This window comes from Nycticebus coucang, chromosome 1, assembly GCF_027406575.1.
Source record: "Nycticebus coucang isolate mNycCou1 chromosome 1, mNycCou1.pri, whole genome shotgun sequence".
In the NCBI taxonomy this organism is placed as follows: Eukaryota; Metazoa; Chordata; class Mammalia; order Primates; family Lorisidae; genus Nycticebus; species Nycticebus coucang.
This window is the reverse complement of record NC_069780.1, coordinates 17192454-17210381: the sequence shown is the minus strand read 5'-3', so window position 1 is coordinate 17210381 and position 17928 is coordinate 17192454. Positions and strand designations below refer to the sequence as shown.

The window sequence follows — 17928 nt, the reverse complement described above, 5'->3', positions numbered from 1 at the left end:
CAGCAAGTTAAATTTGACTATCAGATAAATAGTGAATTGTTTAATTAGTACAATGATGTCACATATATTTTACAGGGGCCAAATACTGCATGGGGCATATTTATACCCCCAAGTATTCATTGTTTATCTGAAATTCAAATTTTATAGGCATTCCATATTTGTTAAATCTTGCAGCTCTAATCAAAGCCTTTCATTGCCCAGTGACTCTGTCCCACAAGCAGGGCAAAATCTTAGCTGGGTTGATTCATCTCAGAGATAATGTTAACAGTCCCTTGGAGTTTTCTACCATAGTGGAAATAAGCTTTTCTCCTTTAGCCAAATTGTCTCCCATTTGTTCCACGTCTTTCCATTCCGAATCTCTCACTTTTCACCTTAATGATAACACACATGAAGGATTGCATTTTTTATTTGTGATGAAACTCATAGATAAGAGTATACATACAGCTCACATAAAAATACACAAAGATGCTAATCAAATCGAATATACAGTGTTGAATGGGTAGTGCGATGAAGAAACTACACCTCTATTGCATACAGTGTCATTCACGTCAACGCATTTCTTTTTAGAAGCACTTCTTGTACACAGAGTAGGTTTCTACAGTTAGCAATAGTGCAAATGTTAAAAATACTGTTTATAGAGCTCAACCTCAAAATAGTCCGTGGAATTCTATCTCACGGATTGATGGACCACTTGATAGATGGCCCTGATGGACAAAGACCTTTCCATAACGTACCAGGGAAAAGCCACAAGAAGCCCACGACTGACAGAAGCAATTACAGACGATCGCTGTGGAACAGCAGTGCGTTCCACGTGTGAGGCCCGCGCACAGCGGCTCCATTGCACCTTCCTGAGTTGAACTTTGAAACAGTATCCAGATGCGGCGCTCACTGGTGGTAGTAGTAACCTTCGTAGCCATCGTAGCCTTGGCCTTTGTAGTAGCTGTACTCATCCTCGTAGGCGCGGTAAGTGTCCCCCCGAGGCTCCCCATTCTCACTGTCATAGACTTGGTAGCCACCGTCGTATTCGTTGGTACCCGTTTGCTCGTACTCCCCCTCGTAGTCAACGGTGGTGGTTTTCCCAAACGGTGTGGAGGGGGTCCCGTAGACCTCCGGAGGCGCGGTTGTGGGTGGAAACCCCCCGTTTGGAGAGGTGGTCTCCCCAGTGACACTGTCGTCTTCCCCTCCCTCCCCGGCGTCGCCACCGCTGCTGCCGGTCCCGTTTTCCGTCTCTGTGCTGTTGGTGCTGGTGCCGTTCACGCCTTGCTCGTTTTCATCCACTTCTGCTTCATTTTCTTCATTTTCTTCCTCCTCCTCCTCCTCTTCTTCCTCATCACTTTCCTTTTTCTTTGTAGCCTGCTTTCGCATATCCCCGGCCTGGAAGGAAAAGTTTGAAAGAATCCAAGTCTACGTATGAAAATTTAAAACTTGGAGCCATCACTTGGTCCAACAGAGCGATTCTATTCTGACAGCCTTGTTCTAGGGGTCATTTTGAACTGAAGTCAACTTAACTCACACAAGGATTGGTGAGGGCTTTTTTTTTTTTTCATTCACCATCCAATTTAATTTACTCACAAAAACAAAGTTCAGAACCCATCCTGCCATGTCCCTTGGCCCTGAACTTGTAGCACTGAACATTACACCTCCTTCACCCATGGTAGTACTTTATTTTATTTTATTTTTATTAAATTATAACTGTTTACCTTCATGCATTTATGGGGTACAATGTGATAGCTTGATATACAACGTGGAAAGCTTACATCAAACTTGTTAACATAACCAACAGGTAGCCCTTTGATCCCCATAACCACCCTGTGAGGTCGTGGTCATCACCCTTCCTCTAAAGCTTTAAATTCTCAGGATAAGTACCTTGCTCGTGGGTTTTGAGGCAGGGAAAATGTGCTTGATAACTCTTTTCAGAGGGAGATTCTTCCTACACTTTGTTACTGTCTAGCTCTGTCCTGGAATGCAGTGGTATCTCTCTGGGACCTTTTGTCTACTCCTGGATGACCTTAGTCTTCTGTTATAATGCAAAAGCCAGTGTAATAACATGGGAAGAGGCTGGGAGAAGATCTTATTTGTAAATAGTGAAGTTGTATCTGCTCTCACTTTTTCAATGAGTTAATGAAGACATTATAAAACTCACATATTATGGGCAAAGTGTTGGGATAACCTTAAACTTGAGCAAAGAAAAAAAATTGAACATGCTATATTATGGATGGCAGCGACTGCATTTTGGAAGAATAATTCCATCCTTACCTTCCTGGGAAGCTGGATTGCAGCCAACCCTGTTCCAGGTGTGACCTCTCCATAGTCAGGTGTTGTAGCAAACAGTGTGGTATTGTCAGCCTCAGATTCTTCGTCTTCATTAGAATTTTCATCATTTTCTTCTTCATTTGAAGTTTCCTGGTGAAAATGTCCATAGAAAGAAAAATTAGTTTAGCTGGAAGATAGCTCAATGTTGTTGGAGTTGAGAACCATTTGTTGGAATTTTGTTATTTGGAAAAACTTTGTATTCCTCAGCTGGCTCATAACCCAAAGTTGACAATTTTGGGTTATGAGCCAGCTGATGCCATTTTCACTTTTCACCTCTGTGAACTCAACTCAAAGTTGCTTAATATTAATTACCACACTATAGTGTCTGTCAAATTATCTCTGTTTTCTCTTTTATCAGTTCAAAATTTTTTTGTTTCAGGCATTTGATACAAATTTTCTGTACCAGGAAGAAATATATTAGTGATATATTATGTTATTACATAAAGGTGTTTAAAAAATTAATACTCTTCAAATGATTGCTTATTATTATCTTGAGAGCTTTATTCTACAGTAGAATTAATTTCATCAAATTTGTAAATCCCACTGTTTTATTGAAGGGCCTTGGGACTACCAGAGTTGATCTCAAAACAGTCTCCAAGCTAATTGTGCTAAGTATCTCATAACCTCATACCATTTTTTGATTTTTCATGTTTATGCTTTATTTCAGGAGTAGAAGGAGAAATTAATTTTAACATCCTTGGAAAGATCCTTAGAGAAGGAGAATACACTATTAGTTGGATCCTTTTGATATGAGTGCTAGTTTCACTTGTGTTCAATTTCTGAAATTTCCATGAGCTGTATATTTATGATAATTTTATTATGTATATTTTAGTACAATTTTTTTTTTTTTTGCAGTTTTGGCCAGGGCTGAGTTTGAACCCACCACCGCTGGCCCCTACTCATTTGAGCCACAGGTGCCCCCTTAATACAAGTTTTTTAAAAATGAGGCTAAACAGTTTCAGAGTAGAGGAAAAAACATGATCACCTAATAGCAAATACCCCTGAGTATCTTCCACATGTGAGTACAATTCCTGGACACTCTGTATCAAACCTGATTTGCTAATAAAATTTTGGAGAAAAAATGGGGAAAAAAAGAAGTTTCAGAATGTCTTCAGTATGTATCCACTTTTCTATTATCACTTTTAACGAATAATTTTGTAGTTTTTATTCCTCTGAAGTTTCAAAACAAAAACAACAAATATTTACTGACACCATATATGTATAAGAAATTATTCTAGGCTCTATCTAAGAGATACAAAAGGGGGTATAGCTCTTACTCAAAGCAGAGATTTTTAACCTATGGTCCATTGGGTCATGAGGTGTTTGTAGAAAGTTCTGGGAGGACCATAATTGTTCAGAGATTGTTGACAAAATTTGGGAGTGTTTGTGATTTCATGAGAACCTCAAAGAAGTCCTAATCTTCCTCCATTTTCAACTACTCCACAACAAATGAAGAATCACTGCCAAAATGTACACAGTCTAATCGGAAATTCTAGTTGGCAAGGCAATGTAGCAATCACTGTTCAGCAAATAGTTAAATGGATAACCCCAGCTTAGTTCTTGTGTAAGACTGCTACGTGGAATTCCAGGCAAAATTTCATAGGATTTAGTAGGCAGCATTTTTTTCTGGCACCAGCTTGACATTCTTATACAGCCTTCCTTCAAGCTATTGGTAAAAATTGTGATACGGGAAATGTTGCTTTTGTGGTTTAAAAAAAAAAAAAAAAACCAAACCAATGGTTTGGCAGCTTTCAAGTTACCATACCATTTTATTTTCAGGATAGCTGATGTTTATACATAACCCAGTTTTGACTGTCATTGTTCATTCATAAATAGCTTCTAAGAGTACCTGAATTTAGAAGGTTCCCAGCCAGTGGATAGCCGTAATTGACTCTCCAGGAAAACACATCCTAATTGGTATGTTTCCTTAGGCAAGACGGTCTGTTACAAACATGCTAGCATATCTCCCAAGGTATGTGGATGAATCTTAGCCATGAACTACACTAATTTGCACAACTATACAGGAAGATATTTATACATCTTGAGTATTTGCAGTTCTTTAAGAACATGAATTTTGTTATTACACAAAAAGACACATAAAATTCTTCTTTTTTTTTTAGAATTTCAAAAGGAGTCTTTTATTAACCGCAGGACTGTGTCAGCAAAGTCTAAAGCAGACTAAGTGAGAGAGCATTGAGGGGTTTGAAGTTAGGGTTTTTCTTTTTTTTTTTAATTAATTAATTAATTTATTTTTTGTTAAATCATAGCTGTGTACATCAATATGATCATGGGGCACCATACACTTGGTTCATAGACCATTTGACACATTTTCATCACATTAGTTGACATAGCCCTTCTGGCATTTTCTTAGTTACTTTGCTAAGACATTTACATTCCACATTTACCAAGCCTCACATAAGAATAGGGGGAAGGATATAAAATTCTTATTTAAAAGAACCCTACTCTGTGGACTTATAAAAGACAAGTAAATCATAATAATACAGTCGGGGATATAAATCAGCTTTTATACGTGATCCACTTAGTAAATTGAATTCTTAAAGTTCAGTCCTTAAAACAGGTATTACCCTGAGTTTAGAAATATTTACTTGTCTTCTATCATCATGTTCTAGCTGCCTAAAATAAATAATACTTTCTGTTACCTTTTAATCAAATTTTATACATCTTTCATTTAAAATGGAGGCCTTAATTGTGTACCACTTGTAGGTCACTTTAACCCCAAATTGTAGTAGTACTGAAACAGGTCAATTTAGTTGATTTTAATTTAAATCACATTCTACTTGTCCAAAATAGAGGACTGCGGACAGGAAGGTGGCAGTGGCTGTTGGCTGAGTTCAGACTACAGTGGGCTAGTTTCCTATTCGTTTTTTTGTCCTGTCTGGTTTGTTATGAAAAGACTGCAGAATTCCTTACCTCTTCTTCCTCCTCCTCTTCTGAACTATCACCATCTCCATTTTCTTCAGATGAGTCACTACTGCCCTAAAAATAATATATATGTATATATATATATATATACACACACATTCATATGTGTATACATACATATGTAATAGCATCTAAAATTTCTTGCTGGTTGAAATAAGATAAAATACAAATACTCACCGATTTGATTCGTTTATTTACTCAGAAGAGGTCTGGGTATTAGTATTACCAACTTGATCGACCTATGTACTTAGAACAGGTCTCATCCTGCTGTGAGAAACAGAGCAGGAGATTGGGCATATATAGGGAGTTAGAGAAGGAGCGGAATTATGCAGTGATCAAGATAGAGATCAGAGTACTTCATTTGCAACTCTCAAAGCATTGACAACATATTGAAAGCTTTTTATATAACCCAGACCAATGGATCACAGAATTGTTTAACTCTGAAAGAACAAAGGCATTATCTGATCCAATCTTAACTTTATGGAGAATGATTCAGAAGCCCCCAAAAGTTGTGACTTTGCCAGCCAGTTAAAGGCAGATCTTGGGCTATGACATAGATCACATTGTTTTATTTTATTTTTAAAACATAAATGAAATCATAATTTAGCCAACTATAAAATGTAAGTTGTTACTGGAAGATTCTCCTAAATAATGAGCTCTCCTGGCGAATTTAAATAAAATTTGATTTAGAGAAATTAAATGTGCATATACTCCTTGTATTTTTCAATCTAATTATAAGTAATCCCTTAAAAGAGTTTAATCTATTTATGTGAAGCAAAAGTTATACAGGGTAGACATAAAGTTCATGTGCAATTTAAAATTGTTTAACATTGTAAATTGCACATGAACTTTATGGATACCTATGTAGGAGATAATGTATTCATTTGCTCATTTAGGACATTTTATGGAGCATCATTTCTTTAAAAAGCTCAGCATTGGATGAGAATAAATTAAGCCAAGCACTCTGTATATAAAAATATAATTATAAGTTAATGAGCTTTGCTATTTTTTTTTTTTTTTTAAGATAGAGTCTCAAGCTGTTGGCCTGGGTAGAGTGCCATGGCATCACAACTCACAGCAACCTCCAACTCTTGGGCTTAAGCTATTCTCTTGCCTCAGCCTCCCAAGTAGCTGGGACTACAGGTGCCCAGCTATTTTTTGGTTGTAGTTGTCATTGTTGTTTGGCAGGCCTGGGCTGGATTCAAACCCGCCAGCTCCAGTGCACGTGGCTGGCATCCTAGCCGCTTGAGCCACAGGCACTGAGCCTGAGCTTTGCTATTTTTGGAAAGGAAATTAAATCTATACATCTTTTGTCAGGGCCTTAACAATGACAAGGAGTTTCTTCCTCTCTTTCTCAGGGATACCTTTAAATGAATTTTTGTTCCTTTTATGCAACCATCCCTGATGGCAACAAGTGTACAAATGGATACCCAACTTAATATTCTGCCATATTCTACTCTGCAAATATTAGCTTTGATTCTGATGACACAGTTAAGTAAGTGTCTTGCATTTAGAAAACATAGCTGCAGAAGAACCTCTAACCCCTGGGTTAGAAATTACATGTGAGAAAACATTCATGTCCCAGTCCCATTCAGAGCTGTCCCTGCTGGCCTGATTTTTCAAATGACCACGTCATCCACCCAAGGAAAGGGAATGTTTGTCCCCTTGAGCCAAGAATAACCTTGGGTGGAAAAGGGAATAATTAGACCTGTTCTTCTATTGCCACCATGACCTTAATGGTTGTGCCTTTCCTATCCCAGAGGGTGAATAAAGCAAAATATTATATTTGAACTCTTTCTATTTGTTAGCTAAATTAAATATAGAGGACAGTACATTTATGCCATCAGAGCTATTTTACTCAGCAGAGGTGTGTGTCTTAGTTATTTCACATGCTTCTTTACCTCTACTTTCTCCCTAACTCAGTCACATCAGTCTTCAATCAGTGTCTGCGGTGAGAACAATTCAAAAGCTGTATGAAATGCCCTGAAGCCTTGGCAGTTTCTTCTTTTCTCCCCTTTCTTTCATATGTGGTATATGCCTTATTACGATTTGTCACTAAGACAAAGACTTCACACACATAAAGACTTCAGAAATGGAAAACAACTCTGAGAACTCAAAACTCTTGATATCACTGAAGTGAGTCTGATAAAAGAAATATAAGATGGAAGTTCTTGCTCCCTAAGAGTTCATACACTAATCATTTGAATCACAAAAAGCAAATTTCTCAATTAAAACAGCTTACGGTGTTGAGCTTATGTATAGTTTTGTTCCTAAGCCTAGCAGATAAATAAGCTATAGTGGACCGTCCATAGCTCTGCAATCCATGTGACATATTTCATACAGTTGATATTTTAGAAATGATTATGTACAAACACAGATTTGTTTGAATGAAACACAAATTTCAAAGTCAGTGCAGCTTAGTGCATTTGGGGGTGGCAATCTGGGCACTAAATACCTAACTTAATATACTTGGGAAAAATCAAATTTTGTAAAGTAGGAGAATACAACATAAATACTAGGCCAGACAGTTGGATTGGGAGATACATGCATGTTTTCTTGAATTTTATTTTAAAATAACTATCTTAAGCCAAGCATAGTTGCTCGCTCTTGAATGCTTAGCTCTTTGGGAGGCGGAGGCAAGAGGATTGCTTGAGGCCAGGAGTTCAAGACTGGCCTAAGAAACATAGCAAGACCTCATTTGTATAAAAAATTTAAAAAGTAGGCACAGGAGGCTGAGGCAGGAGGGTAGCTTGATCCCAGGAGTTTGAGGTTGCAGTGAGCTATGATGATGCCACTTCTTGCTGGCCAGGGCAAGAGGGTAAGACCCTATCTCAATAAAACAAAACCCAACTATCTCACAAATTCTGCATTAGTTGAGCTAGACCTATCTGCATAAAAATGCATGAAAAAACTGTATATTAAAGATCCACTTGATTTATGAATTTTAAGTCATCAATATTGAAAAATGTAACTTCTAATACTGTGTCAATATGAACATTTTACTTGGACCACACATCTACCTCTGTAAAAAGATCTAGATGGGAATGACTGTCCCTAAGTATCTGATATTTCAGAAAAGTTGAGGAGCTAGTCAGAAACTTGAATTTATCATCATTTCTACTTCATACAACAAAGAGAACAGAACAAACTCTCAAATGAGCACTGTTTATTTATGGACTGAGGCGAACCAAAGAATGGAAGACAATTCAGAAAACCCACAATTCTTGTATCATCCGTGCTCATATTTCTGTGGCCACACAAATTCCCCATAATTATGATGGTGCTAGAAATACTTTAAGATTATCATTTCCTACCATCGTATGAGTTACAGAGGGGTTAGCCCAACATATGGTGCAATGGGAGCCAAGCCTCCAGACTGAGGCATTGCTTTCAGCATCCCGGCTACTTTCAATGTCCCAGGAGTCCTGGGTCAAATGGTGCATAATTGGTGTCCTGCACACAAACTGTATAGTACTAAAAATATGAAGTTCTGGTTGATTGTATATTTAAAATCAACACCACACCCTCAGGCTTTCAAAGGCGCTCTTCACAGGTAACTCAGTAAAAATGGAAACCCTCATTTTTAGTTGTAGTTATTTTCCTTCTTGTTTACAAATTTCAGGGATGGTTTGTTTTTCTCACAAACTGGTTAGGACACTTCACGAATTTTTCTCTTTCCTTTGTAGTTCTTGGACCACACTTCCATTATAATTATGCTCTAACGTACGACTTAATTAGTCCAGCGACTTACTCAAATCTTCATCAATTCTCATTGATTCTCAGTGTTCTGCTTTTAATGGTTTCTGATGTTTATGAAGTCAATTTTTTTCTCCTGCCAAAAGATGATGCTGAAGTACTGAATATAACACAGCTGTGTGACAGTATTGACTCAACTGTAATAGGGACAATTAGTGACCTTCTCACTGACTTAATTGTCCACAACTGATAAAACTGCCCTTTTTATCAGTTAGTAAAACACTTGACCTCAACATGACAAGGTGTTGTTATTATTATATCATGCAGGACTGGGCCCAAATGATTTCACTCTATGTGGATTTTTGCTTTGAAACAGAATGTAGAAATAAGCTTTATTTTATTATACTGAAAAGAAACTTTTTTTATTTAGTGAGTAGTCTTTCTGGCTGAATTTTAGTAACAGTTAAATTTAGTTGTTTTGTAGTTGAATTTGATCCCTTTTAAATTAAAATGGAAATTAAACTGAAGAAAAGTTAATTTTTATACTTACCTGAACTGGAAATCGTTTCAGAGGGGGATAAAAGTAGGCATGCTTGTAAAGATAGTATCGGGGCCTGTACTTGAACACCTGCATAAACAAGGCAATGATATATTCATGGTTAATGTACAGTAAATCAAAAGTAGAATCAGGCCAAGGAAGTAAATTAAAATTAATTACCCCATTTTCTTCAGAATCCTCTGGTTTGACCCTTCGATGCAAATTTTTCATCTGGTTAATAGAACATTTCACTATTACTTATCCTTTCTTTCACATATAAAGACAAAAATGGAAATAAGGGTAGATTTTAAATGAAGAACTTACTGAGAAAGCACAGGCCATTCCCAAAATGCTGAGTAAAATGAGAGCAGTCTTCATTTTGGTGATTGCTTCTGGAATTAATGAAGTGGTAAGGGTTAAAAAATATTAAAACTAAGAGCAGAACTTTCTTACACACACCAAAAGATGAAATATGTAATTAGTTTTCATTTCTAATTGTCATTTTGACTATTTAAAACCCCATTTCTGCTTTTGTTCTCAAATTATTCCTTCCTTTTAAGTAGTATGGACTGACTTTACCACATGACTGAATAATCTCAAGCTCCGTATTTGGTTTTCACCTGGTTTCTGGGGTTTGTCTTTGGGAGACCATTTCACTACTGTAAGAGTCTTTGAATACTTAGAGCGAAAGTCCACAACCTTTTTAGCACCAGGGATGGGTTTCACACAAGACAACTTCTCTATGGATGGGGGTGAAGTGGAGGTGGGGGAAAGGACTGGAAGTGGAGCTGAGGTGATATGAGCAAAGGGTGGGGGGTGTAAATATAGATGAAGCTTCAGTTCAGTCCTCACCTCACCTCCATTCATCTCCTGCTGGGTGGCCTGGTTCCCAACGGGCCATTATCTCACCAGTGATCAGATTCACGGAAGACAATTTTTCTTTTTCTTTGTTTTTTTTTTTTTTTTTTTAGAGACAGAGTCTCACTTTGTCACCCTCAGTAGAGTGTCATATTGTCACAGCTCACAGCAACCTCCAGCTCTTGGGCTTAGGCGATTCTCTTGCCTCAGCCTCCCAAGTAGCTGGGACTGACAATTATTCCATGGATGAGGGTAGGGGATGGGACAGGAGGCTGTAGCTTGGTGGTGATGCCATGTATCTTGGTTGCTAATGGGCCACAGACTTGTACCATCCATGAAGGGGGCAAGGGTTGGGAACTGCAGACTTATACATTGGGGTGGGGATGGGTCTCTTCATATCATTGACATAGGAGTGTCAGCTAAGTGAACTGAATTATTAGTGTTGTTGTATGCTCTGTTTATAATCAAAAACTAAGCAGTTTAAATAATTGCTAAAGTCAATGATTCTGCAGGCAGTTTCCAGCTTCTGTATAGGTTTCAAACTAAAAATTCATGAAATAAAATGGAACGTGAGAGCCATTTTCCTATGAATATCTTGGAAAAGTTGATATGGGGGGGGGCGTAGAAAGGGAGGATCCATAACACATGAAATGCTATTCTCATAACCTATGGCATCCACCAGCCATCCCCCTGAGGGTGATTGCATGGGAAGAATTCTTCTGAGTTTCATATTGGGATATGCATGGACAAATTTCCTCAAATTAAGTTGTCCTCTAGTCCCATTTAAGCTTTCCATCTGCTAGTGTGTGAAACTGTGATGGACAGATCAGGGGCCGTCTGGGGTCAGGGTGATTGGTGTGCATGGAGACCTTAATTCTGTAGAACCTGGAAGATGTAACTCTCAAAGCGGGAATGGTTCCTGAACAATTTTGGGGTTTACACCCATGGAAAGATCTTCATTTTCCCATCAATTCCTCATAAATAAAAACAGTAAAATCTATCCCATTTTAATTTTATTCTATTTAACAAAATTCTGTTTAAAGATTCTATTAGAGTAGAGTTTAGGCAAACTTAGCTGAATGCCTACTAACACACCCATACTTGCATCTATATACATATTTAACTGCTGGCAATTTCTCAGACACAGTCACAGCTTTGGCAACAATTTGGAAGCAATATGTGATGGTGAAGGCAATTTCCCCATAAATACACTTTGAAAAGTAATATTTAAAATGTATAAAATCCATGTCCTATATTGTACCCTGAAGGTAAATTTTGTATTCTGCCATCATCACCCAAGATGTATTGCATCTTTACTGAGTATCTGACAGTAAAATAAACATTACACAGAGGAAGGCTTGAGGCCTGGAAGAAGCCATGCTGGGTCCTAAGTTGTGCTATTTGTGTAGCAGAGTGGGTCTTCTGATTTGGGTGTCTACATACTTCCTCACAGTCCTCTCTACCTTAGAAGAAGTTCATGGCCACATGGGAATAAAGATGCTTTGCCTCTAAAGAGGGCCCATCTGCTTAACAAGCTTTCTTGCTATTGGGCTGCTCTGAAAAGTGCTTTGAACTTCGCTGCCCATGTTAGAGGCCATGAGCAAACAGGAAGGAGGTTGTTTTCCAGATTTATGAAAAGGGTTGGAATATTTATGACATTTTAAAGAGCTAAAAACTTAACAAATAGAACTGTAGAACGAGTTTTCATTACATACATTTCTCAAATGTGCAATAAAAATAACCAGATGAAAACATAGCACAAATTAAAACAGAAGTGATTCATGTAGGCAGCAATTGGCTGCCTACATAAATCTCATTTTATTTACTTTGTGATTCACCAAAAAGCAAAGACTTTATAGTGACCATTACTAACCAAGACAACACTCAAACATTCTTAAAAGATAGTTTTGAGAACTTAATTACAAGTTTTTATTGGAATGAGTATGATAAACTACCAAACTTATTTATTTCTCCACTACTATATATATATGTATTTGTGCTACATAAATATATAATATTTGTGCTGATTTTAGAGCTACAGGTATTTACACTTTGAAACCAAATGTGTAACAACATATTGAAAAGATAATACATATAATGAAGTATGACTAGTTAGAGAAATCCGCATATAGGTTGGCAATTTTGCAAGTGCAAAATAGTATTACAGTCAGGTTATCTTGAATGCATCAGAATGAGGAAACAAACTGTTATCTATGATGTGCAGAGACAGAAAGTAAGAAGTATAATCAAGTTCATAAGCATGATATTAAGAACTGATTTACATGTCTTTTGGAGAGAATCTAGAATCTAAGGCACTGGTTTAATAATAAGCAAGTGTGAAATCATCCCATAGCCATTCTACACAATGCAATACCATCAATATTTAAATGAAAAATTCAAAAAGTCCAGAGATGTAAACTGGGGAGGGACTTGATTTCAAGGTAAGGGAGGTGTCATATTAAATCTTACCCTTTGGCAGTGCAGGAGAGAGGCTCACGCAGGGAGTGGCACAGATTGAGTATTTCCTCTGCTCACTTACTCATTTTCTTGCTCCTGCTGGCTATAAACTCTTCTTTGCCTTCCAGCAGCCAATCACTGTCACAGCCAAGGTGATGTCAGAACGTGGATTCTCACCAGAAAACCCCCAAACTTCAACACTGTTTCAAGACACAGGCTCAGATGAATAAACATGAAACGTGGTTTTAGTGCCAAGAGGTTTGCATTGTGGAATTTAATTGAAGGTTTTAGATGAAGATGAATAGTTTGAGTTTCAAATATATATAATAATATACTGGATTTGAATTAAAATAAATAGCAAAGGATTTAGCCTTTTAAACATTTCATAATTATACAAGTTTTCACTATGTTGAAAGAAAAGAAACTCACTACCATCAAATACAATCCTGCATTAGTTAGGTTAAAAAAGAAATAGAGAAACTAAATAATAAGACAAAGAAGCTGATGAACAATTAATATTTTAATATCAACTTCTGTGCTTCTGTGACTCAAGTTGAAATTGGTATAATTAAATCAGCAAGACTTTGTAAGATATATTTGCTAAAACATGATGTTAAGCATAAAAGTTGGAACTTTGAAGAATTATGCTGAGAGGCAGATTTCATCTTTTGTTTTGAAAAATAAATCTTTTTAGATTGTCCATTTATACTCTTCCTGTCATTCATATGAAGTCAGCTCATTTTATTTTTTTGGGCTTTCATATGCCTCTTTTCTATCCATTTTCACATTTAATTTTTTGCCTATGAGTATAGCAGAAATGCTGAGAGCTGGTAGGAGTGATTCATAGTGATTGAAATGATTCATGAAAACCAAACCCACAAGGAAGGAACTGGCAAATCAAAGCACTGATTTTTTAATTTGCAAAGGGAAATCTAGCTTTGTCGTGTGCATAATCTCCTTGCCCAGGCATTTTATTCTTCCTCTAGTTGCAAAGTCCACTGGAGAAAGCAAAAATTAATGAACATCATTTTTAAGTTGTGTGCCAATCACCTCACTGGAGTCTTAGATAAGTCATCTTTTATTTTAGAAAAGTTACTTGGAAAATAAAGACTCATAAAAAGAGAACTTGGATGGGCTCTTTTAATTCCATTCAACCCCATACATTTAGTTCATAATTATTGATCGTTTCACTGAATCAGACTGTGATATAAAAAGCAGGGAGCCAAACAAGAAAAATCTGGCCCTTGTCTTCGAAACTTGCAGTTGTGTAGAGAGACAGACCAATAGCCAGAGGGCACAGCAACCAAAATAGCTACAAGGTTCAGACGTCCTGTGGATTAGACAGGTTTTTATTTATTTATTTTTTATTTTTATTGTTAAATCATAGCTGTGTACATTAGTGCAATCAAGCGGTACAATGTGCTGGTTTCATATACAATCTGAAATATTCTCATCAAACTGTTCAACGTAGCCTTCATGGTATTTTCTTAGTTATTGTATGTAGACATTTGTATTCTGCCTTTGGTAAGTTTCACCTGTACCCATTTTAAGATGCACCGCAGGTGTGGTCCCACCCATTACCCTCCCTCCACTCTAACCTCCTCCCTCCCTTTCCCGTCCTCGGCCCTTTCCTCATAGTCTTATGCTATAGTTGGGTTATATCCTTCATGTGAAAGCTATAATTTAGCTTCATAGTAGGGCTGAGTACATTGGATACTTTTCTTCCGTTCCTGAGATACTTTGCTAAGAAGAATATGTTCCAGCTCCATCCATGTAAACATGAAAGAGGTAAAGTCTCCATCTTTCTTAAAGGCTGCATAATATTCCATGGTATACATGTACCACAATTTGCTAGTCCATTCGTGGGTCAACGGGCCCTTGGGCTTCTTCCATGACTTAGCAATTATGAATTGGGCTGCAATAAACATTCTGGTACAGATGTCTTTGTTATATTGTGATTTTTGGTCTTCTGGGTATAAAGCTAGTAAAGGAATTATAGGATCGAATGGCAGGTCTATTTTTAGATGTCTAAGTATTCTCCAAACATCCTTCCAGAAGGAACGTATTAGTGGGCATTCCCACCAGCAGTGTAGAAGTGTGCCCTTTTCTCCACATCCATGCCAACATCTCTGGTTTTAGGATTTTGTTATGTGGGCTACTCTTACTGGGGTTAGGTGATATCTCAAAGTAGTTTTGATTTGCATTTCTCTGATGATTAAGGATGATGAGCTTTTTTTCATGTGTTTGTAGATCGTGCATCTGTCTTCTTTGGAGAAGTTTCTCTTCAAGTCCCTTGACCACCCTGAGATAGGATCATGTGTTCTTTTCTTGCTAATACGTTTGAGTTCTCTGTGGATTCTGGTTATTAGACCTTTATCGGAGGTATAACCTGCAAACATTTTCTCCCATTCTGAGGGCTGGATTAGACAGGTTTTATTTTAACTGGCAAAAGACCAGTAGAGCTGGGCCCTTCCAAACGAGTAGAAATTTGCTAGGTTATCAAAAGGGAAGAAGGTTAGCATTCTTGGTTTCAAGGAATATGAAAAGTATAAAAACATAACAATACCATCATGTATTTACTGAGTGTTTGCATGCTAGTTCACTCATTTCACACATTTGTCACACAGAGAAAATGATTCTGTGAGATTATTCCCATTGTACAGGTGAGGTAAGTGAGGCACAGTGATGGTAAGTATGCCTTGGATTGTATAGCTAGTAAATGGGGGCGGGGATCTAGGGATCAAGGTCAAGTCTGGACAATTCTGAGCCCACACATTTAACCACTCCATATCCTTCCTGGTATACCCAAAAAACTACAATAATTCAACAGACTAGACTATGGGGTGTAGAAGTAATAACAGATGAGGTTGGTCTGATAGGCAAAGCCAGGTGATGGAGGAGCCTGTCAGTCACACTAGGGAGTATGGATTCCATATAGGTAACTGACAATATCAAGGGATTAAAGCTGGAAAATAATATATTCAGATTTGCAGTTTGGAAAAATCTTTTGTTGACAGGCCGTAGTGCTTGAGGAAGGCAAGACTTAGTGAGGAGGGGAGTTTAAAGATGCTATTGTATTGGCCCTGATAATGTCTGAACTAAAGCAGCAGCAGTGGAGATGAGGAGGAGGGAAGGAAGATGTTAAATAGATAAAATCAGCAGGACTTTATAGATGTAAGAGAGGTTGAGAAGCCTAAGGTGACGTCTAGATTTCTGTGAGTGCTGGATTACATAGTTCTGAGTGGTGGATTACATCTTATGCAATGCCTAATCGAGTGCCAACTATGTCACAGCCGCTCAGCGAGCATGTGATGACAGTAAACGGATATAATGAAGGGCACCAACCCCACCTTTACAGTATTCTTTTTCACTGTTTGGCCCATTATTCAGCCCTTTCCTAGACAGTTTAAAATAGTTTTCATATGCCTTTAACCCTTCTGATTTCCAACATGTATTCGTCCTTCTTTGCCAGTTTTCCCATCAATAATTTTCTAGATTTGCGACTTTACGTAATCAGCTTGTTGCTGTTACTTGTTGAGCTCTTGTAAGCTTCTGTGGTGGTGGGATACAAGACACAGGTTTTATTCTCAGAATTTCCAAGAGTCAAGGCTCCAACTACCTTTCTTACTTCCAGGCCTCCTCTTTTTACATGAAGATCAAGTAATGCTTTCCCTAACCCCACCCAATTTCCCAGCAAAACTTTCATGTATTCCATAAGCCAGAAATAACCTATACCAAACTCGTACCTAATATAAATGCTCAGTTGAGACCATTGTGTTCTCTGACTAGAATATCGCGTCCTTGTGTGGTAGTAGTGGTGGTGGGTGTGTGGGTCCATGTCATCTGTTTTCTATTGGCTCTTCTAGAGGGAAAGGACTGCATCTGTTTAAATTGCTTTATGTGGAGTCAAAGAAACCACATAAAGCAACTTATGGTTATTTACATAAGACTGGAAGTTCTCATAGACTTTGACATCAGGTAAACAGCAGTGGCATATCTCAATGAATTCCTTGCCCTTTCTAAAAGAGAAGACCAAGGTTAACACACAACTCTCTTTGTAGATGGGGAAGTGAGAGGGAAAAGCTTGCAGGCATATTCTGTAATGTGGTTCCTGTCTCCAAGGGAAGGGTTTTAAATTTATTTTTCATTTTCCAAATCTTCTTTCAGGATTTGAGATGGGTGAGTGGTGTTTAAATCTTGGATCTATCTGCAGCCATCCCAGGTACCTTTTTTCTCTCTATTATATCATCAATCTCTCCCTCTTGGCTCTCTTATTGGAATTTAATTTTCAAGTCTTTTCCATAAAACAAAGCAACTAAAACCCTCTCTCTCACTCATACACGTTCCCACCGAGCTTCTCAGACTTCTCCCTGCCTCTTCACAGCTACGTTTCTTGAAAGTTTCAACATTTGATGATTCGGCTTCTTCACCAGCCACTCCCTTTTCGACCTACTTCAGTATGACGTTCGCCTCCACAACTCTGTGGAAACAGGGTACCAGTGAGGACTTCTTTCTTGTTAATCAATGAGTTCTTGCTTGTCACCCAGAGCGAACAGGTTCCGGCCCTTTCTTACACGGCTCCTGGAGCAGCGGGCAGCGCGGACACACCCTGGGCTCCTGGGCTCCCCAGTCTTCCTCTTCCCGCCTGCCTGCTGTTTCTCAGCTGTCCTCACCTGCAGCTCTTTCTCTCCTGTCTTTTAGATGTTTACGTCCTCAAGGCTCTGTCCCCATCCACCCCCTCTTCTAGCTCTGCGGTCTGTCTGGACCAGCCTGTCAGTCCCATGATTTCCCTTATACACCTGTTATTTTGATACAGAGTTTCCGCCTTTGCTTCAGGGTCATATATCAAACTTATGGGAATCTCTACTTGGCAGTTTCAGAATGACCTCAAAGTCCCACCTGCCTTTCCTCCTGTGTTCTTTGCCCAGCTGTTCAAACCAGAAATCTGGATGTTATCCTAATCGCCTGCATGCCCCTTCCCACAATGCAGGCCTGTCTTTGTCTATTTCTGTCAACTCTACTCCCTTTGAGTCTTACTTCTTTTCATCCCCACCATCCCTTGATCTTGCTTGAGGCCACCATTGCCTCACCTGGGTTCATACAAGAGCCTCTCTGTGGTTTTC

At 38.2% G+C, this 17928-nt stretch overlaps 1 protein-coding gene across 1 annotated transcript; it reads right to left on the bottom strand.

The window, feature by feature from the left end:
- Window positions 1–390: 390 nt before the first annotated feature.
- IBSP (integrin binding sialoprotein) lies at window positions 391–12867 on the bottom strand. Its single transcript, XM_053595604.1, has 7 exons — window positions 12818–12867; window positions 9815–9882; window positions 9671–9721; window positions 9503–9580; window positions 5245–5310; window positions 2257–2403; window positions 391–1374 (listed from the first exon to the last, which is right to left on the bottom strand). Exons 2-7 carry the CDS (start codon window positions 9866–9868, stop codon window positions 886–888), a joined length of 885 nt encoding a protein of 294 aa, XP_053451579.1. The 5' UTR covers window positions 9869–9882; window positions 12818–12867; the 3' UTR covers window positions 391–885.
- Window positions 12868–17928: the final 5061 nt, after the last annotated feature.